Source organism: Artibeus jamaicensis, unplaced genomic scaffold, assembly GCF_021234435.1.
Source record: "Artibeus jamaicensis isolate MK-2021 breed Jamaican fruit bat unplaced genomic scaffold, CSHL_Jam_final scaffold_1283, whole genome shotgun sequence".
Taxonomy (NCBI): domain Eukaryota; kingdom Metazoa; phylum Chordata; class Mammalia; order Chiroptera; family Phyllostomidae; genus Artibeus; species Artibeus jamaicensis.
The window spans coordinates 15618492-15640802 of NW_026522028.1; the positions used below are offsets into that span (position 1 = coordinate 15618492).

Below are 22311 nucleotides of genomic sequence, written 5' to 3' on the forward strand. Positions count from 1 at the left end.
AGAGACCCATACAGATATGCCCAACTGATTTTTGACAAAGGCGCAAAAGTGATTCAACGAAGGAAAAATAGCCTTTTCATCAAATGGTGCTGGATCAACTGAACATCCAGAGGCAAGAAATGATCCTTTACCTGAACCTCATACCTTACATAAAAATGTACTGTAAGTAGATTTTAAATGTAAAATGTGAAACTATAAAACTTTTGGGAAAAAAATAAGAGAAAAATCTTTGGGCCCTAGAGCTAGGCAAAGTTTTTTTAAACTTAGAATTGAAAGCACATTCCATAAATGGAAAAGTTAATAAATTGGGCCTCATCAAGATTAATAACTTTTGCTGTCTGTGAAAGATGCTGTTGAGAAGATGCAAAGACAAGCTACAGACTGGGAGAAAATATTTGCAAACCACATGTCTGACAAAGGACTGGTATCTAGAATATAGAGAAAATACTCAAAATTCAACTATACAAACCCAAACATTCTAATTAGAAAAAGGGCACAAGATATGAACAGACGTTCATGTAAGAAGATATATAGATGGCAAATAAACACATGAAAGGATGTTCAACATCATTATCCATTGGGAAAATGCAAATGAAAACCACAATGAGATATTACTACACACTTTTCAGAATGGTTAAAATAAAAGAAGTGACAATACCAAACACTGATAAGGATGTAGAAAAATTGGATCGGTCATGCATTGCTGGTAGAAAAATGAATGAAATGGTATACCCACTCTGGAAAACAACTTGTCGGTTTGTTTTAAAACAAATTAAACATACAATGGATAGGAAGAATTAACATCATTAAAATGTGTCTACTACCCAAAGCATTCTATAGACTTAATGCAATCCTTATCAAAGTACCAATGGCATTTTTCACACAACTAGAAGAAATCATCCTAAAATATATACGAAACCACAAAAGACCAGAAATAACCACAACAATCTTGAGAAAGAAAAAGTTGGGAGTCAGACAAAAAGAATAAGTCAGACAGAGAAAGATAAATACCATATGATTTCACTTATATGTGGACTATAAAGAACAAAATAAATGAACAAACAAACCAGAAACAGAGTCACAGAAGCAGAGAACAAACTGATGGTTGCCAGAGGGGAGGGGGTTGGAAGGCTGGGTGAAAAAGGTGAAGGGATTAAGAAGTACAAATTGGTAGTCACAAAATAGTCATGGAGATGTCAAGTACAGTGCAGGGAATATAGTCAGTAATACTGTAATATCTGTGTATGGTGCCAGGTGTGTACTGGACTTATTGAGGGGGATCACTTTGTAAATTATATAAATGCTCAACCACAATGCCGTACACCTTAGATTAAGATAAAACAATGTTGAACGTAACCCTGGCTTGTGTGGCTCAGTGGATTGAGGGCCAGCCTGTGAACCAAAGGGTCGCTGGTTCGATTCCCAGTCAGGCCACATGTCTGGGTTGTGGGCCAGGTCCCCAGTAGGGGGTGCATGGGAGGCAACCAGATGTTGATGTTTCTTTCCCTCTTTCTCCCTCCTTTCCCCTCTCTCTATAAATAAATAAATACATAAATACATAAATAAAACCTTTAAGAAATAATGTTGAATATAAATTATAATTGAAAAATTAAAAAAATTAAACATGCAACTACCTTCTGACTCAGAGTTGACACTCCTGGTCATTTTCCCCAGAGAAATGAAAACTTATGTGCACACAAAAACTTGTACAAGAACGTTTATAGAAGTTTTATTCATAGCCCCAAACTGAAAACAACCAAGGTGTCCTTTTAAGGGTGACTGGTTAAAGAAACTATGGAACATGCATACCATGGAATAGTGCTCAGCAACAAATGGGAGCAAACTACTGACACATGAAACAACTTGGATGAGTCCCAAGGGAATGATGCTGGGAGAAAAAAGACCATCATAAAAGGTTACATACTGTATGATTTCATTTACATAGCATTTTTTAAAATGACAAAATTGTAGGAATCACAAACAGATTAGTGGTTGCCAGAGGTTAGGTACGATGGGTAAGGAGGGAAATGGGTGTGGCACTGGAAGGACAACAGAAGGGATCCTTGCGGTGACAGAACTCTTCTGTTTTGTGATTGTATCAATACCAATGTCCTAGGAGTGACAGTACTATAGTTTATCAAGATGCTACCATTGGGGCAAACTCGCTAAAGTACTAGATCTCTCTGTATTTCTTATAACTGCATATGATCCTACAATTATCTCAAAATAAAAATGTTCAATTTTAAATAGCTTTTGCACACACAAAACAGAAATAGAGACAAATAGGGAATCTTCTAGAAGAGAATCATGGTGGTAAGTAAGTAGCCTGGAAATTACATCATGATTACAGGGTCTGGAAAGGGGGGGTATCACCTAAAACATGTGGTATTTGGAAAGCTGCTGTGTTTTCCAGGTGTGCTCTTTCAGTGTCATGGTCTCCGCTGACTGGTCTGTGACAGGGCAGGAAGGGAGTCTTTAGTCATTGCAGTTTATCCTGGTGTCACCTACCTGGTTTTGCTGCTTCTCTGGGCCTGGAGCTGAAATACAACTGAGGCCTAGATGTTATCTCCAGGGAGGAAAGGCCGGGGGTGAAGAGGTTACCCCGAGCACTTGCCAGGCACTGGGGGCCTTCTACCCTGGTGACAATCTGCACCGTGCTGTAAATTGCCGGACCATTGTGTTCAGCTATCTGTGTTTCGCTATTCCACTTGCCAAGGAATTTTCTTAACTTCTTACTATCCTGTCTCATATACACAGGTATATTTATCTATAGCCATCTCTGTGTGTGTGTATACACACATATGTATATACACACATATACACATATGTGTGCATATATGCATCTATCTCTCTCTTGTGATGGCAGGGACTTGGCTGTGTTGTTCACTATGCTATCCTGAGCACTGAAACCATGCCCAACACATAATAGGTGCTCAATAAATTCATGTTGAATTCCTATATAAAACTTTTTCCACTACAGACATATAATATTGTACAAATTGGTTGTTTCTCTTTTGTCACTATTTGCTTTAGGACCTTGGGTACAATGAAAAAAGTAATGAAGGTGCCACTAGAAAGGTAGCTAAAATATTTTTATAAGGTTAAGTGAGTCAAAGAACTAACGTGTTTGACCAAGGTTGGTATGAATAACCAACCTAAAATAAAATAAAGGAAACAAGGAAAATGCCTAGATTTACTCTGAGTCTTCAGCTACACTGCCTCCAATCTACCACTGTTCTCATCTAAATGACACCTCCGTGCTGGGGCAAAGTGGTTTCCAGGATGTGCATTTAGGAAGGGGCGAGGCAGGGTTCAGAACAGAACAATCGTTCAACTGAACAGAAAGGACAGCATTTTACAATTTTCTCCTCAGTGGGGCTGGGGCAGGGTAGGAAGGACATAGGAAGTGGCTGGGGTCTGTTTCAGGTGTGCAAATTACTGGAGACAATGAGAAGGTGGGCTGCGTGCACCCAGGTCACCTATGAGGAAGGTGCTCATTAGCTGGGTGAATGCTGGGCTTTTTTTTACTCAGCAGAGTTTGTGTTTAGAGGGGACATTATCGAAGCCAAAACTCACAAACCCTGTGTGTCTCACTCAGCAGGGCCCCAGTGAGAGCTGGAAGGAATGCGGGAAGATTGAAGTAGGGGGTGAAAGCAAGATACTGGCAAGCATTTGTGAAATGGGCATTTTTGCCTTTCTGAAGGCTGTTCCAGTCATTGGAATAATCTTAGATGAACAGGCACATTAGGAAAATAACTATTAGGCATTACAAGGTTAAAAAGAAAATATGTCTTTTTTATAGCATCATATATTTTAAAATCTTAGAACAAAGGTGTTCAAAGTTTTCCCTAGCTTCCTTGTCCCAATTGTGGTCCTTGTGTCTTTACAGATTTCCTCAGGGCCCATTTTCCATTCACTGGCCACAGTAGAGGGTACGCTTTAATATCACTCGTGAACTTCCTAATTCTTACCAGAAGTGAAATTAGGGTAGCATTTCTTCAAATATTTATATTGGCAGTTTCTGCTTTTTTTTGGGGGGGGGGTTGGAGGGCTAAACTGCAACATGAAGGAAAGCCAAATGTTTTATAAGGTAAGTCCTATCCTGCTTGTATCAAAATGGCGTGTAATGTCCTGCAAAGGACTCCATCAAGAAAGTAAAAAGACAACCCAGAGAATGGGAGAATATATTTGCAAATCACAAATTGTGATAAGGGATGTGTGTTCACAATATAGAAAGAATTTTTACAACTCAATAATAGAAAGACAAACACACAGTTTTAAAATGGGCAAAGATATAATCCTAGCAGTGGAATTGCTGGGTCAAAAGGCAGGTCGATTTTTATTTTTCTGAGAAAATTCCATACTGTTTTCCATAATGGTTGTACCAGTCTGCAATCCCACCAACAGTGAACTAAGGTCCCCTTTTCCCCACAACCTCTCCAACATTTGTTGTTTGTTGCTTTGTTTATGATAGCCATCCTGACTGGTGTAAAGTGGTATCTCATTGTGGTTTTAATTTGCATTTCTCTGATAGCTAATGATATAAACGAATGGATCAAAAAATTGTGGTACATATACACAATGGAATTCTATGCAGCAGAGAGAAAGAAGGAGCTACTACCCTTTGCAACAACATGGATGGAACTGGAAAGCATTATGCTGAGTGAAATAGGTCAGGCATTGAAAGACAAATACCATATGATCTCACCTTTGACAGGAAGCTAAAGAATAAAACAAACAAGCAAACAGAATAAAAACAAAGACACTGAAATAGAGAACAAGTGGGCAGTGACCAGAGGGGAGAGGGAAGGGAATTTAAGGGGAAAAAGGGGGAGGGATTTTGAGGAACAAGTATGAAAGACACAGGGATGAGGACTGGGGGAGGGGAAATTGGAGGGAGGGGGGAGACAGGGGGGGTGTGGGATGGGAGAAATAGATAAAAAAATGTACTTGAAAAGTAACTAAATAAAATTTATTATTAAAAAAAATAAAATGGGCAAAGGATCCTAATGGACATTTCTCCAAATAAGTTATACAAATGGGGAATGAGCACATGACAAGATGCTGAACATCATTTGTCACCAGGAGAATGCAAATCAAAACCACAGTGAGATACCATTTCGTACCCGTCAGGATGTCTATAATCAGAAAGACAACAATAAGTGTTGATGAGAGTATGGAAAAGTTAGAACTTGTACCCTGCTGGTGGGAATGAAAAATAGTGGAGCCACTTTGGCAAACAGTGAGTTTCTCTAAAGGTTAAACATAGAGTTGTTGTATGACCCAGAAATCCTATTAATACGTATATACCCATGATAGATGAAAACCTTTATTCGCACATCGTTTGGTTCTATGTATGTGAAATGTCCAGAACAGCAAATGTGTAGAGACAGAAAGTAGATTGGTGGTTGCCTAGGGCTGAGGTGTTTTGCGGGGGATGAAGAGTGACTGCTAATGGGCGCTGGGCTTGGGGGATGATTAAAATGGTCTAAAACTTATTGTGGTAATGGATGCTCGACTCTGTTAATACACTGGAAACCACTTAAACAGGTGAACTGGATGGTGTGTGAATTATGTCTCCATTAAACTGTTGTTTAAAATGGAAACAAGCCCTCCCAAACTTGTGAAAACAGCGCTCCTGAGTATTAAATACAACTACCACCTGCAGTGGTAATACTACTTTTTAACATTTGGGCCAAAATCGCGAGACGGGTTTATCCGGAGTAAAGATTCCTGTGGGTTCACAGAATTTCATAGGTGGGACAGACAGCTGCCCACTTGGAGTCTGTTTTCTAGGCAAATAAAATTTGATGCGGGTGCATCCCGGTACTTTTGTCAAGTTCACAGTGAAAATCAAGAGGAGCAGGCCTCCAGAAGTGGGCTCAGAAGGGCCATGCTCTTGGCAACTGGGCACAAAAAGTACAAAATGGGAGGCATTTTAAGTAAGCATCATCTCGTCTCAATTCTGGATTAAAACTACATCTCTAGGTTGGAATTGACTATTACTTGCATCGAACCGGCGCTCTGAAGGAGTTTTCACTTTATTTGAAAATCGTCAAATTTTATCGAGAAAGACAAAAGTTGGCCGGCCGGGGAGACGGCAACATTCGAAATCGTGAAATTGATGAATCCACTCCCCTCCCCGCCACGTCGCTGCAGGGGGCGCCGTCCTGGAGCCAGCCCCCGCCCCTCCCCCCCAGCCCTCCCAGACCACCACGCGCCCGCCGCGTGCCCAGACCCCTTTACGTCTTAACCCCCTTGCGTCTAGTTCCCGCGCTAGGGGGCCCCACCGTTAGAGCGTCCGGCGCGAGATATCTGGCGCGCGCGCGCGACTCACCTCTACTCCCGAGGAGCAGGTGACCGGACAACTCGTGGACCGCCGCGAGCGCAGCCGCCAGCTACTCACCCGGGGGTGCGATGGAAAGCCGCAGCGGGAGACCCCCGGCTGAGGCGCTCTGGGCGGCGGCCAGGCCCCCACAGCGCCGGCCATCGCAGGGAGAGGAGGGCGCGGCCGGGCCGGCGGGACCGGCGGGGCCAGACGGGGCGGCCGTGAGAGCGGCGGGCCGCGGCGGGTCGCGGCGGGCCCTGAGGGCCGTGTACGTCTGCAACGGCTCCTCGCAGGACTGCGGGGCCGGCGAGCTGGGCGCGGTGGGCGCCTACGAGGGGGAGGCGTTCCGGTGCCTCGCCGGTGCCTGCGAGGCCCAGGGCGTCCACCTCCGCAGCGTGCCGTTCGAGGAGCTCGACTCCGGGGACACGGCCGTACTCGACGTCTTCTATCGAGCAGGTGAGGCAGGCGCCCGCGTTCGCCGCTGTCCCGTCCCGCCGGCTTTTCTTACCCTCACACACGCCATTTTAGGGCCCGCCGAGACTCTTTCGACGGGAGCGCCCGGCCCTGTGGGGGAGGGGGGAGGAGGCGGCATGAAACCTTTTTACAGGTGGGAAAACGGCGGCCGCCGGCACGGAGACCTCTTTATACTTCACTTTCCTTAAACATCAGGTGACCCAAGAAACGGCTAATATATAACCCAGACAACGCCGCTCTCCTCTCCGCTTATCCAACTTTTACTCTCTCAGCCCTGCGTGTCCTTTTACAGCGGCGGGGTCCGACCCTGGCTACACTTTAGAATCACCCGGGAAGGTTCTAGAACGCCTGAAGCCAGACCAATGTGATTCCATTTTCAGCCGCCGTCGGCGTTGGTGTGTTACAATCGAGAGAGGGTGGGGTAGCGGCTGACTTTTTAAAATGCCCAGCGTTCTTTTGCACACTTTAATTTCTGCCCCCAGTATCAGTGCGACAGACTTTTATTTCATAATGCACAAGCTTTCGAGAATGGAATACTGCGTATCTAAGCATGACAAGTGTGCCATAAGCCTTAAAATCGGGAGTTTTGGTAGATTTGGTTTTTTTTAATTTTATTTAGTTATTTTTCAAGTACAGTTTTTTGTCTATTTTTCCCATCCCAGCCTCCCCCGCCCCTTGCTCCCCACCTCCCTCCCATTTCCACCCCCTGGTTGATTTGACAAAGAGTTTTTCCAAGTGTGGAATGGATGGTTGCTTAGCTCTTTCCTTTTTTTTTTTAATTAAATTTTATTTAGTTACTTTTCAAGTACATTTTTTTTTAATCCACTTGGGTGATATCCATAAGCATTGTTTTCGAGACAGTAATTACCTAGGTGTCCTTGTGCCTTCATTCCTTCACTGGTTAGAAGAAAGTAACAGCGCCTACCCTAAACCTAGAAGCATGTGGCAGGATGATTGATGAATTTCTTTAATATACCTGGCACACCATGCTGCAGTAGTAAGCTGAGTTTATCACCATTCATCCTTTGCGGACGGAACACTGCTCTGTTTTCTGCAGAGTAAATCCTCACCTGCTGGAAGAGGGTAAGGTGTGAGATTTGTTCAAATAAGTGGCAGCTGGACCCGTGGAAAACAGTCTCCTGACATGTCTGACCACTCTGAGCATACTGTTCAGCACATCTTTTTAGAAAAGTTTTTCCAGAGCCCACTTCACTTGGAACCACTTAGTTTCCTCGACTTCTCTTCATTCACCTCTGAAATTGGAGTTTGAACAGACTCTTTCCTGAACGATTAAATATCCCTTTTACCACTAGGTACAACTGTAGCCTCCTGATTGCTGGTGCCAACTCTGAAAAATTGGTGTGCGGTGGCTTTGCTTCTCTGGAGGGGGGGGGGGGAGAGAGAGAGAGAGAGAGAGAGAGTGTGTGTGTGTGTGTGTGTGTATGCGTGTATGCGGGTGTGTGTAACAAGCCTTCATCTACTAACAGGGCCCTTTGTTCTGGTTGGTTCAGTCAGTCAGAAGAAATCTTGGGCTTTCAATTCTAATGCTAGGCAACAGGCAAGTCGCATTTTCTTGCTCTGTCTGGGTCCAGATTGCCTAGAATTTTCGGTTGTACCATGCATCTCCTCTGGTTGATCTTGAATAGATTATTTCTCAGTACATTACAGGAACTAAGGTTTTTTTCATAGGTTTCACAAAGGCAGTACACACCTCCAATAAGTGGATTTATTGATTAAATAGATGACACCCCCCCACACACTTCCACCACCACCTCTCCTGGCTTTCTGATCTCTACCACTTATAGTTTTTGGATATTTGCACCCAAAAGATACAAATCTGTCACTTTGGCTCTTTTTGTAAAACTTCGAAAAACCACACTGTCCCCTATGGTAGCCACTAGCCACAAGTGACTATTTACATTTTAACTAGTTAAAATGCTATAAAATAAAGCCAGTCCCTATTTGCACCAGCCATATTTCAGGTGCTCAACAGTCCTGAAAAGAGAGCATTTCCCTCATAGTAGAAGGTCCCATTAGACAGTTCTGTTCTAGAAAAATGCTTGTTGGGGAGGGGAAGTATTTTTTTCTTTGAAAAAAATTAAGGGATTTTTATTTCTCTTGCCTGCTTTCCTGTCCCTTCCTTGTCATTTCTTTGCTATTTTTCATATCAGTGCAAGATATACATATTGGGTGCTCCAATGTTTGCATATATAGTGAAAATTAATGGGGTTTTATTTCAAAAAGTTAAAATTTTAGGAAAGGAAGAAATGTAAAACAGATTTCATAATTTTAAAGGAGAGCAGCATTAGCCACTCTTCTCCCACAACAAAGCAAACCAAATAAATTTATTATCAAACACAATTGGGGAAAGGAGCCTCAGAATTCCTCCCAATTATGGAAATGGAAATTCAATAAAGTAAGACTGACATATTGGAAGTAGTATCAGTCAGATTCTTCCCTGTATTTATTTGCTGCAGTGGGACAGTATCCAAATATAGGGGAGAAGGACAGTAAAGTTTCTATCAAGCCCCCTCCTGTGCTTTGAAGGAATTTTCCCCCAAATTCCAGAAAACATTTATTTACTAACCAGAATACTGTTTACATTTCCTCCAGTGTTGACTCAGCAAAACCCAAGGAGTGGACAATGTTCATTCTAAAGACAGGTGTCCCTCGGGGGAATATTTCTGCCTCTAGTTCTAAATGCTGTAAAGTCTTCTTAGTTCAGGCTAATTCCATTAAGAATTTCATTCTTTATTCCTTAGGCATTAGTCTGAGGTTTGCTCTGCCAACCCTTTTTCATAGATGGTAGAAATTAATACTGTAAATAAGACTCTGATAATGTCTAGGGTGGTAGTAGTGATTTATATTTATAAAAGCAACTATATTCCAGCCATCTTATAAATATAATTTAGATACTTAGTTAAACACATTTTATTATTTAGACTGCCAAGTTCTGAGAGGAAAAGTTGTGCGTTCTAGTATGAGTTAATAAAGTTGCAGATCTGACTTATTTTGATTATCTCTCTCAACCATAGTTTGTATAAATGAACCAATGAACAAAGGAATATTGTAGTCCAATTTGAGTTATTATATGTATCTCACTAAATTAAACAAAATTTCTTTTATACCCTAAATCTCTTCATAATGAGTTTCTAAGAAATTATTGGTTCAAGGCAGTTGGTGTGATAACATTTTGTTATTCAACAGACTTTGAGAAAGCATGACTATGAGACAAGTTTAAGAGCTTTTTTTTTTTTTAATAATCCTCACCCGAGCATATGGTTATTGATTTTGGAGAGGAAGGGGGAAAGAGAGAAAGAAAGAGAAACGTCAGTGTGAGATAGAAACATCACTTGGTTGCTCCCTGTACACAGCCCAAACAGGGATTGAACCCACGATCTAGATATATGTCCTGACTGGGCATCGAACCCACAACCCCCTGGTGTACAGGATGATGCACAACTGAGCCATCTGACCAGGATGAGTAAAGTACATTTATTAGCTTGTTTCACTGAACTGCATTTGAACAACTAGATAAATCATTTTAACCAGGTTTCAAAGTGCTTCTGATCCATTCAGAAATGACTTTGACAATTAGCCACAGTGATCAGATTTTTAAAAAATATTTTATTTATTTTTATTATTTTTTTAGAGAGAGGGGAAGGGAAGGAGAACGAGAGGGAGAGAAACATCCATGTGTGGTTGCCTCTCACATGGCCCCCACTGGGGACTGGTCCTGCAACCCAGGCATGTGCCTTCACTGGGAATTGAACTGCGACCCTTTGGTTCACAGCCCCCGCTCAATCCACTGAGTGTGATCGGATATTAACTGAATGCTAGACTGTTGTATACAGAAAACTATGTGCTGTTGATAACACTTACTGAAATATAAAAAGATATTTTAATGCTAATAAAACATACAGTGTTAAATAGATCATTTAAGATGTGCCAATACCTTTTCAGATACATATTCTTCAGAGTTTGCAGTGTGTGCTAGCAGTACATCACGCTCTAACTTTTCTCTAAAGTTGTTCACATCTCAAAGGTGACCTATGACACAGACCTGTTAGAAGAAGAGGTCATTGTCACCAGGTCAGAGAAGCCTTCCAAAAAATAGGTCTCAAAAAAATTGCCAAAGGGAGTCATGTCAAAGCAGATTGCTTTATAAAAGGGTTGAAGGAAGCTGAGGAGGAACCTTCAGGTGATGATGAAAATATGGAGATGATGTATTTAAAGGCTGCCAGGGAACCTAGAGTCAGAATTCTTAAGTGTGTGACATCACAGATTATTTTGATGATATGGATACTACTTAAAGTAATGGATGCACCCCAGCTTGCAGTGTGATGCTTCACTTTTTTGTTTTTGTATTTGCCTTGTTAGCTGGAAGAGCAACACATACAAGTGAAAGCTAAACTGAGTCAAGTCATGCTAACATTTTGTATTACAAGTATTTCACTGTGAGTGGTCTGCAATTAACCCCAATGAGTCCATTCACCTCAGTGAGTAAACATAGTTTGCTTATACATGCATTTCTTTTGAAAAAATAGGTAGTGGACATATCTTGATCATCAAAGTTATAAAAATGATTTTTTTCATTCTTACAAAAAAGTTACTGGAAAGCAAAACATAGGGGACCAGGTAGAGGTTCCTGATGTCCCTATTGTTCCCACCCACCTTCCCAGTTGAAAATTGATGCTGCAAGAAGCTAGTATCCATCCATTGTGGCACTTGGTAAGGATTTGTTGACTTCCTAATGCTGAATTGATAGGTTGTCTCCTCCTTATGAGATTAGAAAATTGGATTTAAATGATATTTTACAACGTTCTTTCCACTGACCTACCTGCTCTCAAGTCTGCTAGAAATGAGCAGCAGTAGATCTTAATTATGATTGGAGTTAATAATAGAGGTGCCTCCTGTCCAAGAAATCTGGGCTCTGTTGTTTTTAGGCAGCTTTTGGATGGCCAGTGTTGCCACAAGTGTAATCAGATTTTTTAAAATGCCTTTGGCAGAAAAATCATTTTAAAATCTAGTTTTTTCATTTAGACACAACCAATCTTATATTCATTATTTTTTTTCTCCTGGGAGTGGGATTTATAGATAACCTAGGATATATTTAAGACTAGTATGAGCCAGTACAATCACAGAATTACTGTATGGTAAATCATTTGCCATCATATCATTTTGTTGACTAATGTTTGCTTTGGAAATCAGATGCTTTAAAACCACACTAGAATATTATGGCTTTACTTATTACCTATAAAACATTTCACAAAAATGTTCAAGATATAGCGTTCAAAAGTTTTTAATGAACTAAAATCCAATATGTCATTCATCTTTATTTCATGTTAGAATAGCAGACAGATGATTGTGATTGATTCTTTTTTATTTTTTAAATTAAACTTAATTTTATTTATTGATGTTCAAGCGCACTTGTCTCTATTTTCCCCTCACCACCCCCCACCCCAGCCATCCCCACTTCCCACCCTCTATCCTACCTTCCTTTGGGTTTGTCCATGTGTAATTGATTCTTAAATTGTTTGAAGGGCCTTTGATTTTAAATCCAGACACTTTTTTGCTAAGAGTAGATTTTAACAGGAGCCATGGCTTTTTGCATCCCCTGATGTGGTATCACTTTTTAAAGTTTGTTAAACCAAGATAGCTAGTGGGGATGTATGTGTTCTTGACCAAAGACAGTGGCTTAGTCTATGTGGGCTTTCAATGGAAACTGGAAAGTAATAGTTGCAGGGAGCATGTGGTACATTTGCAAATAAAAATCTGAATTTCACCTCTTTTTTTAAAATCTGTGATCTTTGCCTATGACTTAGCTTGATAAACTGTTTGCTCCCAAGTGGCTTGATTTCAGAAAGTGAGGCCTGAAAGTAGTAAGCTTCATCTGGGAACTAGAGTACAGGACTTGGCTGAGTTCCAGCCTTGACTAGGTCGTTCCCCAGCTGTGTGACGTTAGGTCTGTCTGTTACCCCAGTACCTACCCTGCCTGCTTCATAAGGTGGTTCTGAAATTCAGCTAAGATGTCTGTGGAAGTTTTTTTGTAAATGTTAAAGCAGGTGACCATTGTGATAATTGAAGCTTTTAGGTAATATATAGTCTCTTTAGGAAAAAACCCTTGATTCCTCATATATCTGTTATTTAATCAAATTTAGTATTTCTAAATCTGCCACATTAGAGGTTCTAAAAACTGGTTAACCATTACTCTAGAAATCCTCAACATAAACTTAGTTTACTGGTTTGAGAGACAAATGTCAGTGAAAAATGTCAACTTTGGGTTTGAGGACAGTTTTCCTATTGAATATGAATTACTTGGGTGTTTTTTTGTTTGTTTGGTTTTGTTTTTATTTTTTTGTAGTAGCAATGTATATTTGTCCTGTGTTAGTTAGGCACCAAAAACTCTCCATCCCAGGAGACTACAGAGGCGCTCCTTAGTGGAGGGGGTGAGGCCAGTATATAGGTCCCAGCACAGAATGCTGACAAGGCAAAGGAAAAGAAGGAACTCATGTCACCAGACTAAAATTTAATCTATTTGGTGACAAGCTATTCCACGAGAGTGGAGGTTTTCTATGAAAATGGTCCGCATAACTTAGGGGCTGCTGTCCTTTACCCCTGCCCTCTCCCATCTCCCATCCCTCTCCTCTGTGTTCTCCACTTGCTTTCTTTCCTTTATTAACTGATTATAGAAGTCCCCATGGCTGTGAAATTAGCATCTATGTTGCCATTTCTTAATAGCATCACTAGGAAACACATTCTTTTTAATTTGAGTAGATAATGGAGTCCAGGGAACAATCATGTAGGTCAAATGTCTAATTTATGCAGCTGCAGTGTGATTTTAGACTCCAAGCAACTGTCTGTGGGGAACAGTTATCCATTTGAGATAAATAACTAGAATGGGTTGTAAAATGTTTCCTCAGCATATGTATTCATCTTTTCTCGAGCAACCACCTCTAAAGATTAAATTTGGATATGTTAGTCTCCTGTTTTAAACCCCTCATGTTTTTTTTTTAATTTTAGGTGAATCATTGATACTGTTGGCATTTATTTTTCCTTGAATTCTCATCTTTTAGTTATACATGATAAAATATTTAGGGAGGAAATAATATGCTGTCTGAAATTTGCTTCAAAATAATATGGAACGGGATGGTGTAGCTGGCAATAGAGATGAAACGAGGCTGGTTGTGAGTTGATAATTGTTTTGGGAGTTGAGAGGGGTTCAGGGGTTTTATTATATTCTTCTGTCTACTTTTATATATTTATAATTGTGCACAATAAAAACTGGGGGGAAAAAACGACCCTACCATATGTTTCCCATTGACTCAAAGGAGAGGGCAGCCCTCTTAACATGGCCTTCAGACCCCGTCACCACCTGGTCCCTACCTACCCTTCAGGTTCATTTTCTTGGGTGTTCTGGTCCCATGAAATTATTTGCAGTGGTCTGAACACCTACATCCTATCTTACCTCAGACCCCTTTCATTTGCTGTCTTCTCTTCCTCCACCCTTTCCTTCCCTTCCCTTCCCTTTCCATCCCCTCATCCTTACTCTGATTTGCCTGACTTATGGACCCTCAGGTCCCAGGCAATAATACTTTGTCCAGGCCTTTCCTGACTGCTCTCCAGCCAGGGGTGTCATTGTTGCTGTTTCTTTAGCCCTCTTCATGGTGATTCTAACCACCATTTCCCTCCTGTCACCCCTGTTAGACTTGTTTTGAGGAAAGGGATCATGCCTCATTCACACTTCTATCCCTGGTACCCAGCATGATAACTGGCATATAGCAGGCACCCAGTCCATAAATTGGAGAATAAAAGGCCCACCCAGGACTTATTGGCACTTGGCCTCAGGTCTCCCAGTGCCTCTGTGCAGAGCCAGCTGTGCCTGGTACTCAGGTGACTTTCCCATGACACCTTCTTTCTTCACACCTCATTCACTTTGCTTCTGTTCTGTTTCATTGGAATTTTCAGTGACTTCCTGTGAGTCACAGCAGTGTGAGCATAAGTTTGGACATTACTTTCCAAAATCTCTGCATATGGTAGGGAAGATGCAGTCAAATTTGGAGCTTTTATGCGCTCTTAAAAATGACGAACTTTGGAATGGTGTCCAGTATTCCTGGGAAAATTTAAATATGTTACATATTGATGTGAGGTGTCACTCTCCTGTTTTGAGTAGGTCTCTGTAAGACACAACTCCAGAGGCAGAGGCATTTGAGCTACATTGTCAAGTTGATGGCAGGCATGTGAGCTGGGGTCATGGCATAGGAATGCTCATTACAACAGTTTGAAATAAGAAAAAGAAAAAAATGGATGAAATGTCTCTAGGCAGGCTGCATAAAGACATTGCCATCTAGTCATCATCCAATGGAATGCTATGCTGAAGTAGAAATGCAAGATCTAAAGTTAGACATAAAAATTGGTGGTCTGCACACACCAATTTGTGGGTAGACACACCAAAAACAGCAAGCTGAAGAATACAAATGGTGTGATATTTATATGAAGTTTAAAAATATGCAAAACTAAACAATATAGTTTAGGGAGTCATACATTATGTTTAATATGCCTATATGTATATACAGCTATATGCAAGAAACTGGTAAATACAGAGATCACAACAGAGGTGTTCTGGGGCAGGAAGCAGGGGCTATGACTGGGGAGAGCCATGTGGAGCTCCAACAGTACAGATAATGAATGCTCTGTATCTTGGGCCGCATGGTGGGTATGTGGTTTTTCGTTTCATTTCACTTTACACTTTGCATATAAGCTAGATATATTAATCAATTATGGCATATTTCCTAGTAAAAATACGTTAAAAATAAATCCACCAGCAATTTTTAAGTGAGGCTACATTCCCAGCACTTTAAACACAGAAGAGTTTTTGGTTTTTATTTTTTCAAATTCTTGTTGCTTTTCTTCCAGAGTTCATGGGGTAGGTAATTTTAATCAAATCATTCCGCACTTGTGCTTTACCTAAAATGCTGGTGGTAGAAATACAAACTGCAAAAGCTCCTTATTAGTGATAATCAGGAAGTAGATTAAGTAGAGACAGATCACCTCTCTCACCCACACCCTTTCCTCTCCTTGTTTATCTCAGATATTGCCGTGGTGGACATGAGTGATACCTCCAAACAGCCTTCACTTTTCTACCATCTCGGAGTTCGAGAAAGCTTCAGCATGACCAATAACGTGATCCTGTACTATGATACCGACAGTGACACTATTCTTTCATGGAAGGTAAAGGGCATGGTTCACCTTCTCCTGAATACTTTGTTTTGGGAAAGTAGTATTATATGTTCAGTTGAAACAATAAAGACTTACTTGTGCAGTTCCTTCCTTCCCATCACAGGTTCTAGACTTCCTGGCTGCTGTGTGAGCATATGTGTTACAGATGTGGTTTTGTAGGCAGTCTGAATGTTTCCAGGCTCATTGGGGAAGCAAAGCCCAAAATTCCTGTTAGTTTCCATTGAGTCAAACACACCACTCTGAATCCTTACATGGGCAATTTGATCTAAACCTACACATTAAAAAAATTATTGCTCAATTTGGATAATAAGACAACATTTAACAGTTACCAAAATGGGCAGAAGGTTTTGGCATAGATGTAATCAGTGCTTGTTATTTTCCCCTCAATGTAAAGCAGAGTAAAACTGAAAATTTGTGTGTTTACACATAACTCAGTAATGAATGAGAATTTTTAAATGTACTTTTGTGAGTTTTATGCAAATGCTTTTCTGGATAATGTACTGCTTTTTAAAAAAATCCTTGCCCGAGGATACGCCTTTTAAAAATAATTTTAGAGTGAGAGGAAGGGGGTGGGGGAGATAGAAACAGAAACATTGATTGGTTGCTTCCCATACATACCCTGACTTGTGCTCGGACCCATAACCTAAGTGTGTGCCCTGACTGAGGATTAAACCCAAAACCTTTTGGTGTACAGGATGATGCTCCAACCAACTGAGCCACCTGGTCAGAGCAACATAACATAGTATTTTTTAGTTTTTAAAATGTTTTGTTTATTTATTTATAGAGCGAGGGGAAGGGAGGAAGAGAGGGAGAGAAAAATTGATGTGTGGTTGCCTCTTGTTCATCCCCTACTGGGGACCGGCCCACAACCCAGGCATGTGCCCTGACTGGGAATCAAACTGGTGACCTTTCAGTTTGTAGGGCAGTACTCAATCCACTGAGTCACACCAGCCCAGACATAACATAGTATTTTAAAAAATGCTCATATTTGTAAAATGTGAATGTCTAAGGTAAGTTGCTACAAAATTCAGCTAATAAATTAATATTATTGAATATCTTAATGTTGGTCAGATAGTCCTTATCTGTGTTAAATCACTTCAGGAATAAAATCTTAGTTTGTTGACAGCAGTGTTACCCAACCTTGTTGAGTAATAGTTATTCAACTGTACAGTGAGTTATAGTTACTCGCTGAATTTATTTTTTATTGTTGTTCAAGTATAATTGTCTCCATTTTCCCCCCACCACTCCCCCCACCACACCATCTCCACTTCCCACCCTTGGTCCTACTCCCCTTTGGTTTTGTCCATGTGTCCTTCATACATGTTCCTGAAAACCCTTCCCCCTTTCCCCCCATTATTCCCTCCCACAGAATCAATTGGAGTACTTGTAAATATCCCAGTACCTAGGCCAGTCCCCAGATCAACTACATTATAGTCTTGAGGGAACTTTTTTTTAACCTCCCAAATGTGCAGCCAGAGGTAAGAATCAGTGGTTCAGAATTAGCTTTCATGGACATCATAAATTTGTGATGGCAAAGTTAGATATTTTTGTATTTCTTGAAATTTGATGTTAACCAGATTTTTCTGGGCTTTATCATAATTGGGGATTATTTCCTGGTAGAAATGTCATCTCCTTCAGATGTGTAACCTGTGTGTGTTATATATCACATCTATTCTACATAGGTGTATGCTCTGTAATTATAGTACACAGTTGTATTTTAAGAAGTCATTCATAACATTGAAAGAAGAAACTATTTTATTGTACTGTACATTGTAGAATAGTTTCCCAAAAGTCTATAAACCAATCTAAGTTACTTTAGATATTGATTTCTTCTTTAACTCATTTTCACTAAGGTGGTTATGCTTGGAAGTAATTAGAATTAGAAAATATGAAAGGGTCAATCATTAAGTATATTTTGCTGTGAAACACGAAATTAGAATATATTTTCTCCTAAAAATTTTTTTTTCTCAGCTGTGCCTCAGTGAACTCCTGGAAAGTCCCATGGCCTAGATAAGTTTAAATTTTTAATTATATAGAATAATATATCCTAAAATGGGACTGAGTAGTCAATTATATCCAGTGCCAGAAAAAGCAATCTGCATTTGTCATCAGAAAATAGAAATCTCAGAATATATAAAAAACATTTTTTGGGTAGCTCTGATTATGTATGTTTTTTGGCAAATGTTGGTTTCTGGTGCATAAATGATACTATCAAGGACTGTACAAACATGCTAAGTTAACTGACTAAAGTTGTTGTCATTGATTTGGAAAATTTCTAGACAACTATAGTAAGGGGTCAGGAATTCTACCAGTGACACCCCTTCCATAGGAAAGCTATTCGTGAGGGTGGCCTACAGCCTTCACTTTGACGAGTCAAGAAGTGGTTCAGACCCGAGGATACCATCGTGCTTCCCATGTACTTCTTGCTGTCACTGACATTCCTCACTGGGAAGTTGTAGGGCATTAAGAACCCCACACTTGAATCTCAGACTCTCTTGGAATAAAAGCATTGCTGTTGTTATGAGAAAATTCTTAGAACCATATATGCCCCCTAGTAGTTCCAAAACTAACCAATTATTCTAAATTTTCCTTAGAAATGAATTTTACGATTCTCAGAGGCTTATTTTATTTGAAGCTTTGTGTGGGGCAGGTTTCAAATGATTTAACCTGGATGATAGGGTGAGACAAATTAGTTGCTTACTGAAATTAACTGCTTTGGAAAAAACACAATATTCAGTTTATCTTTTCTTTTTCTTTTCAGGATATGATAACTCATAAAAACTCAGTAAGTATTTTCAGATTTTTAACTTTGTAAATGTAAAAATGCATAAAACAATTGCTTGAAAATCCCACAGAAGGCAGAGTGATTTCTAATTGTATGTGTTGGTTGTGTTGCTAAGGGGGATAACTAGAACCTCCTGTCCCTCAAGTTGCCCACTAGCTCTGGCTCCACTTAGCCATCCAGGCTGTGGGGCAGAGGACAGGGTTGGGCAAGTGCACTTGTTCTTTCCTGCGTACTTTGATCCTGGAACCATCAGCAGTCTCCTTCTGAGCTGAGTTGGTGTTAAACCTATCTGTTAAACCTTGGAACCTTCTGGTAGTTTGTGATAGTGTATATAGTCCATAGATATTCTTTACCTTTGTATTAATTTTCCTTTGCAAAATATAACCATACCTTCAAAGTTATGGTATGTATATGTCACAGGTTGATTTTCCCCTGGAAGCAGCCTTTTAGACTGAGTTTAGTGAACAGATTTAGTAAGGAGTGCCCTTGGAATCAATGCTGAGGAAGAGGAGAGGAGAGAAGGAAGCAGGAATAGGCAGAGGGAGAGATCAAGCTGCGGTACAGGCTCAATGACAACCTTGGCTGACCCCATGGGGCGCTCTGGAGCTGGAATGGCTTAAGTTGGTCAGGCTTTTATATTCCTTCATCTATTCCTCACAAGGAGTGTGACCTTGGATGAGGTATTCCCTGCAACTGAGGCATTTCTTCAAGGGTCTGACAGCAGGGGCTGGTGACTGCAGCACTCTCAGCAGCTGGGTCCTTATTTGAAGGGGGATCTGAGTGTGTGCCTGAGTATCCACCACATTGTAATCAATTGATTTGAGAAATACATAAGTCATATGTGGCCCAAGACTAATGAATGTATCTCCAAGGCTAGGAAGCACAGGAAACTTTTTCCACTAAATCGGTGGGTGATTATCTTGCCAGAGAGGAAACATAGGGACATAATACCTGTCCTTTCCCCAAGGGAAATTACTAGAAGATGAGATATTCCACCCAATACTTGTAGAAGGAATTGTTTTAAGTATATTAGTCCTTATTTTCATTTGTCGTGTCCTAAAGCCAGAGTTCATGGTTTTTAAAAAGGAGAGTTAAATTTCCAAGCTAGGATATTATTAAAAAACACCTTATTAAAAAGCTAATGTGGTTCTCTGATCCTTGGACCAGGTGATTATTTTTTTCTGGAAAGCCAATGAAATTTAATATGAACTCATTGTTCCAATCAAAATAGCTATCTGTGTTATCCTAATGAATTGGAAATCCTTTGAGAAACAGACATTGGCAATATTGGGTGCATTGTCTGTAATACTGGAAGTCTTTTGCCTGGTTTAACAACCACAATTAGGCCCGGAGTTGAGAGTAACAGTATATCCTGGTCCTTCTTACCTGCCTTCTTCAGTTTGCTATGGCTTGAGATCAAGAATGATCAAAGATGATATAGATTGCTTAGGGACACTTTGGTGAAAGGACAGTTAAATTTCTTCTTTCTTTATCTTTTGGGTTTTCTGAGTTCAGAATCAGAATTTCTACCACTTTTAATAATGAAGGCCCGATTTCAAACAAGAAGGCTATATCCCATAGTAGATGGAGAATTTTATTTTATTTTTTAAATTTATTTATTTATCTTTAGAAGGGAAGGGAAGGAGAGAAGGAGAGAAATATCAATGTATGGTTGCCTCTTGTGAGTCCCCTGCTGGGAACTGGCCTGCAACCCAGGCATGTGCCCTGATGAGGAATTGAACCTCGATCTTTTGGTTCGCAGGCCCCCGCTCAATCCACTGAGCTACACCAGCCAGGGAGAATTTTATTTTATACATAGAATACAACTTATGTAAAAAATGTGCCTTTTGAATATTCATTTCATTAGTGTAGCTATTTAAAAAAATTTTTTTATCTCATCTTAAATTTTTTGTTCAAGTGGTTTTTATGGTTTTTTTTCCCTACATGCCTTTTGGTGTACCCTGGAAGTATGAACCACAAAACTTTTCTCTGTACCTTTTGATTGTCACAGGAGTAATGTCACATTTCACAGGGCCAATGTCAGAACCAAAATATAAATATTTAATTTCTGTTGCCAATTCAATAAGTCTTTGGTATACTGTGATACCCATTCATTTCCTTTACATCGATATGTAATTTACATACCGTAATAGTCACAATTCACTCATGTTTTGGGTATTTTGTTTTTTGTTCATGACTTTATTCTTTAGTTAAGGATATTTCAGAATTAAGCTGGAATGGCAGTGACAAGAATCCTGAGAAGGAGGGAGGAGGACATCATATTTCCTTGGCTCTATGGTTTTCTGTGGGCCAGTTAGTAAATCTTGCTGCATCTCAGTTTTTACCTCCTCTATAAAATGAGATTAATCAGGTAATTACTGAGATTCATGCCAGCCCTGAAATAATTCTGTCTTTATGATAGCCACTGGGTTGTTTGAACAAAGCAGATGGATGATTGCAGTAGCTCGGTTGGCACTACATGGCATGTCTTCAACAAGAATATCTTCATTTACCTTTAAGTGGCAAAATAGCCCAGTTATCCAGTTGAAATTGTTATTTACCTTTTGTATATTTGTTCCTTTTATGACCAAATAAATACAGAAAAGTAGCATTGTAATGTGGTATTTGCTTGATCTTTGTTAAAAATGTATTTCCCTAATTGCATGTGTGCTGATTTTAAAAACTGTCCTTTAATTGACTAGAGATTTATATCTATTAAGCTTAAACCTTGTAATCATTTTTTAGTGCAGCACCCCATTTGAATTTTCTTTCTTAGTAAATTGACTTTGTCATACATAGTCATGTTAAATAATTTTTAAAAAATTATTGTTCATTAGCTCCCTAAGTTCTCTTGGGATCAATTTTCTGTGCTTTTTTACTTTCTGTTTTCACTAATGATTTGCAACCCTTTTGCATTGTAAGATACAAGCTCCATGGTTCCACATTCTGCAGCAATCAATGTCTATATTATTCATAAGTGCTCAGCAATCAGTTTCCCTTAGGTAGTGTAAAACCATGTTCCATCTGGCTTAGATGTTTTCCTGTCTTCTGAGTAGGCCACTTGCTGACTGATTACATGATTGTATTATTATAAAATTTTTTTTCTGAAAGGTCAAGCTGAAAGTTTCATTATGAAGTCTGTTGGGATAAATTCTTACATATTTTACTTGTTCCAAAGAATTAATTTATAAAATTTGTGTTGTTATTGACCAACTTTGTTACCTTCTGCTAGCCATAAAGAAAAATATGTGCTGGTGTGGTAGGTTACCTGCCCTGGCCTTCCTGGACCCTTGATGTTGCATAGGAGCCAGCTCAGGGGCAAGTCCTAAGCATCCTTGGTTAGTGGCCATGATTGAACCCACTGGAAAATTAGGTTGAGACCCTGACACAATCTGCTCTCCCGGGCTATGCTGGAGAATGCAGGCAACTGTTGTGGATGGAAATCTTTATATGTGAAGCCCACAAAAGAAACTGATATTTTAAG

The 22311-nt window shown here is 40.0% G+C and overlaps 1 protein-coding gene across 1 annotated transcript in view; it reads left to right on the top strand.

The window, feature by feature from the left end:
• The first annotated feature begins 6417 nt into the window (after positions 1–6417).
• MAP3K15 (mitogen-activated protein kinase kinase kinase 15) overlaps positions 6418–22311 on the top strand; it is a 92376-nt gene continuing 76482 nt past the window's right edge. Inside the window, exons 1-3 of the mRNA XM_037157445.2 lie at positions 6418–6784; positions 15894–16033; positions 18804–18827. Coding sequence (XP_037013340.2) covers positions 6418–6784; positions 15894–16033; positions 18804–18827 — 531 coding nt within the window. The remainder of the gene's footprint in view (positions 6785–15893; positions 16034–18803; positions 18828–22311) is intronic.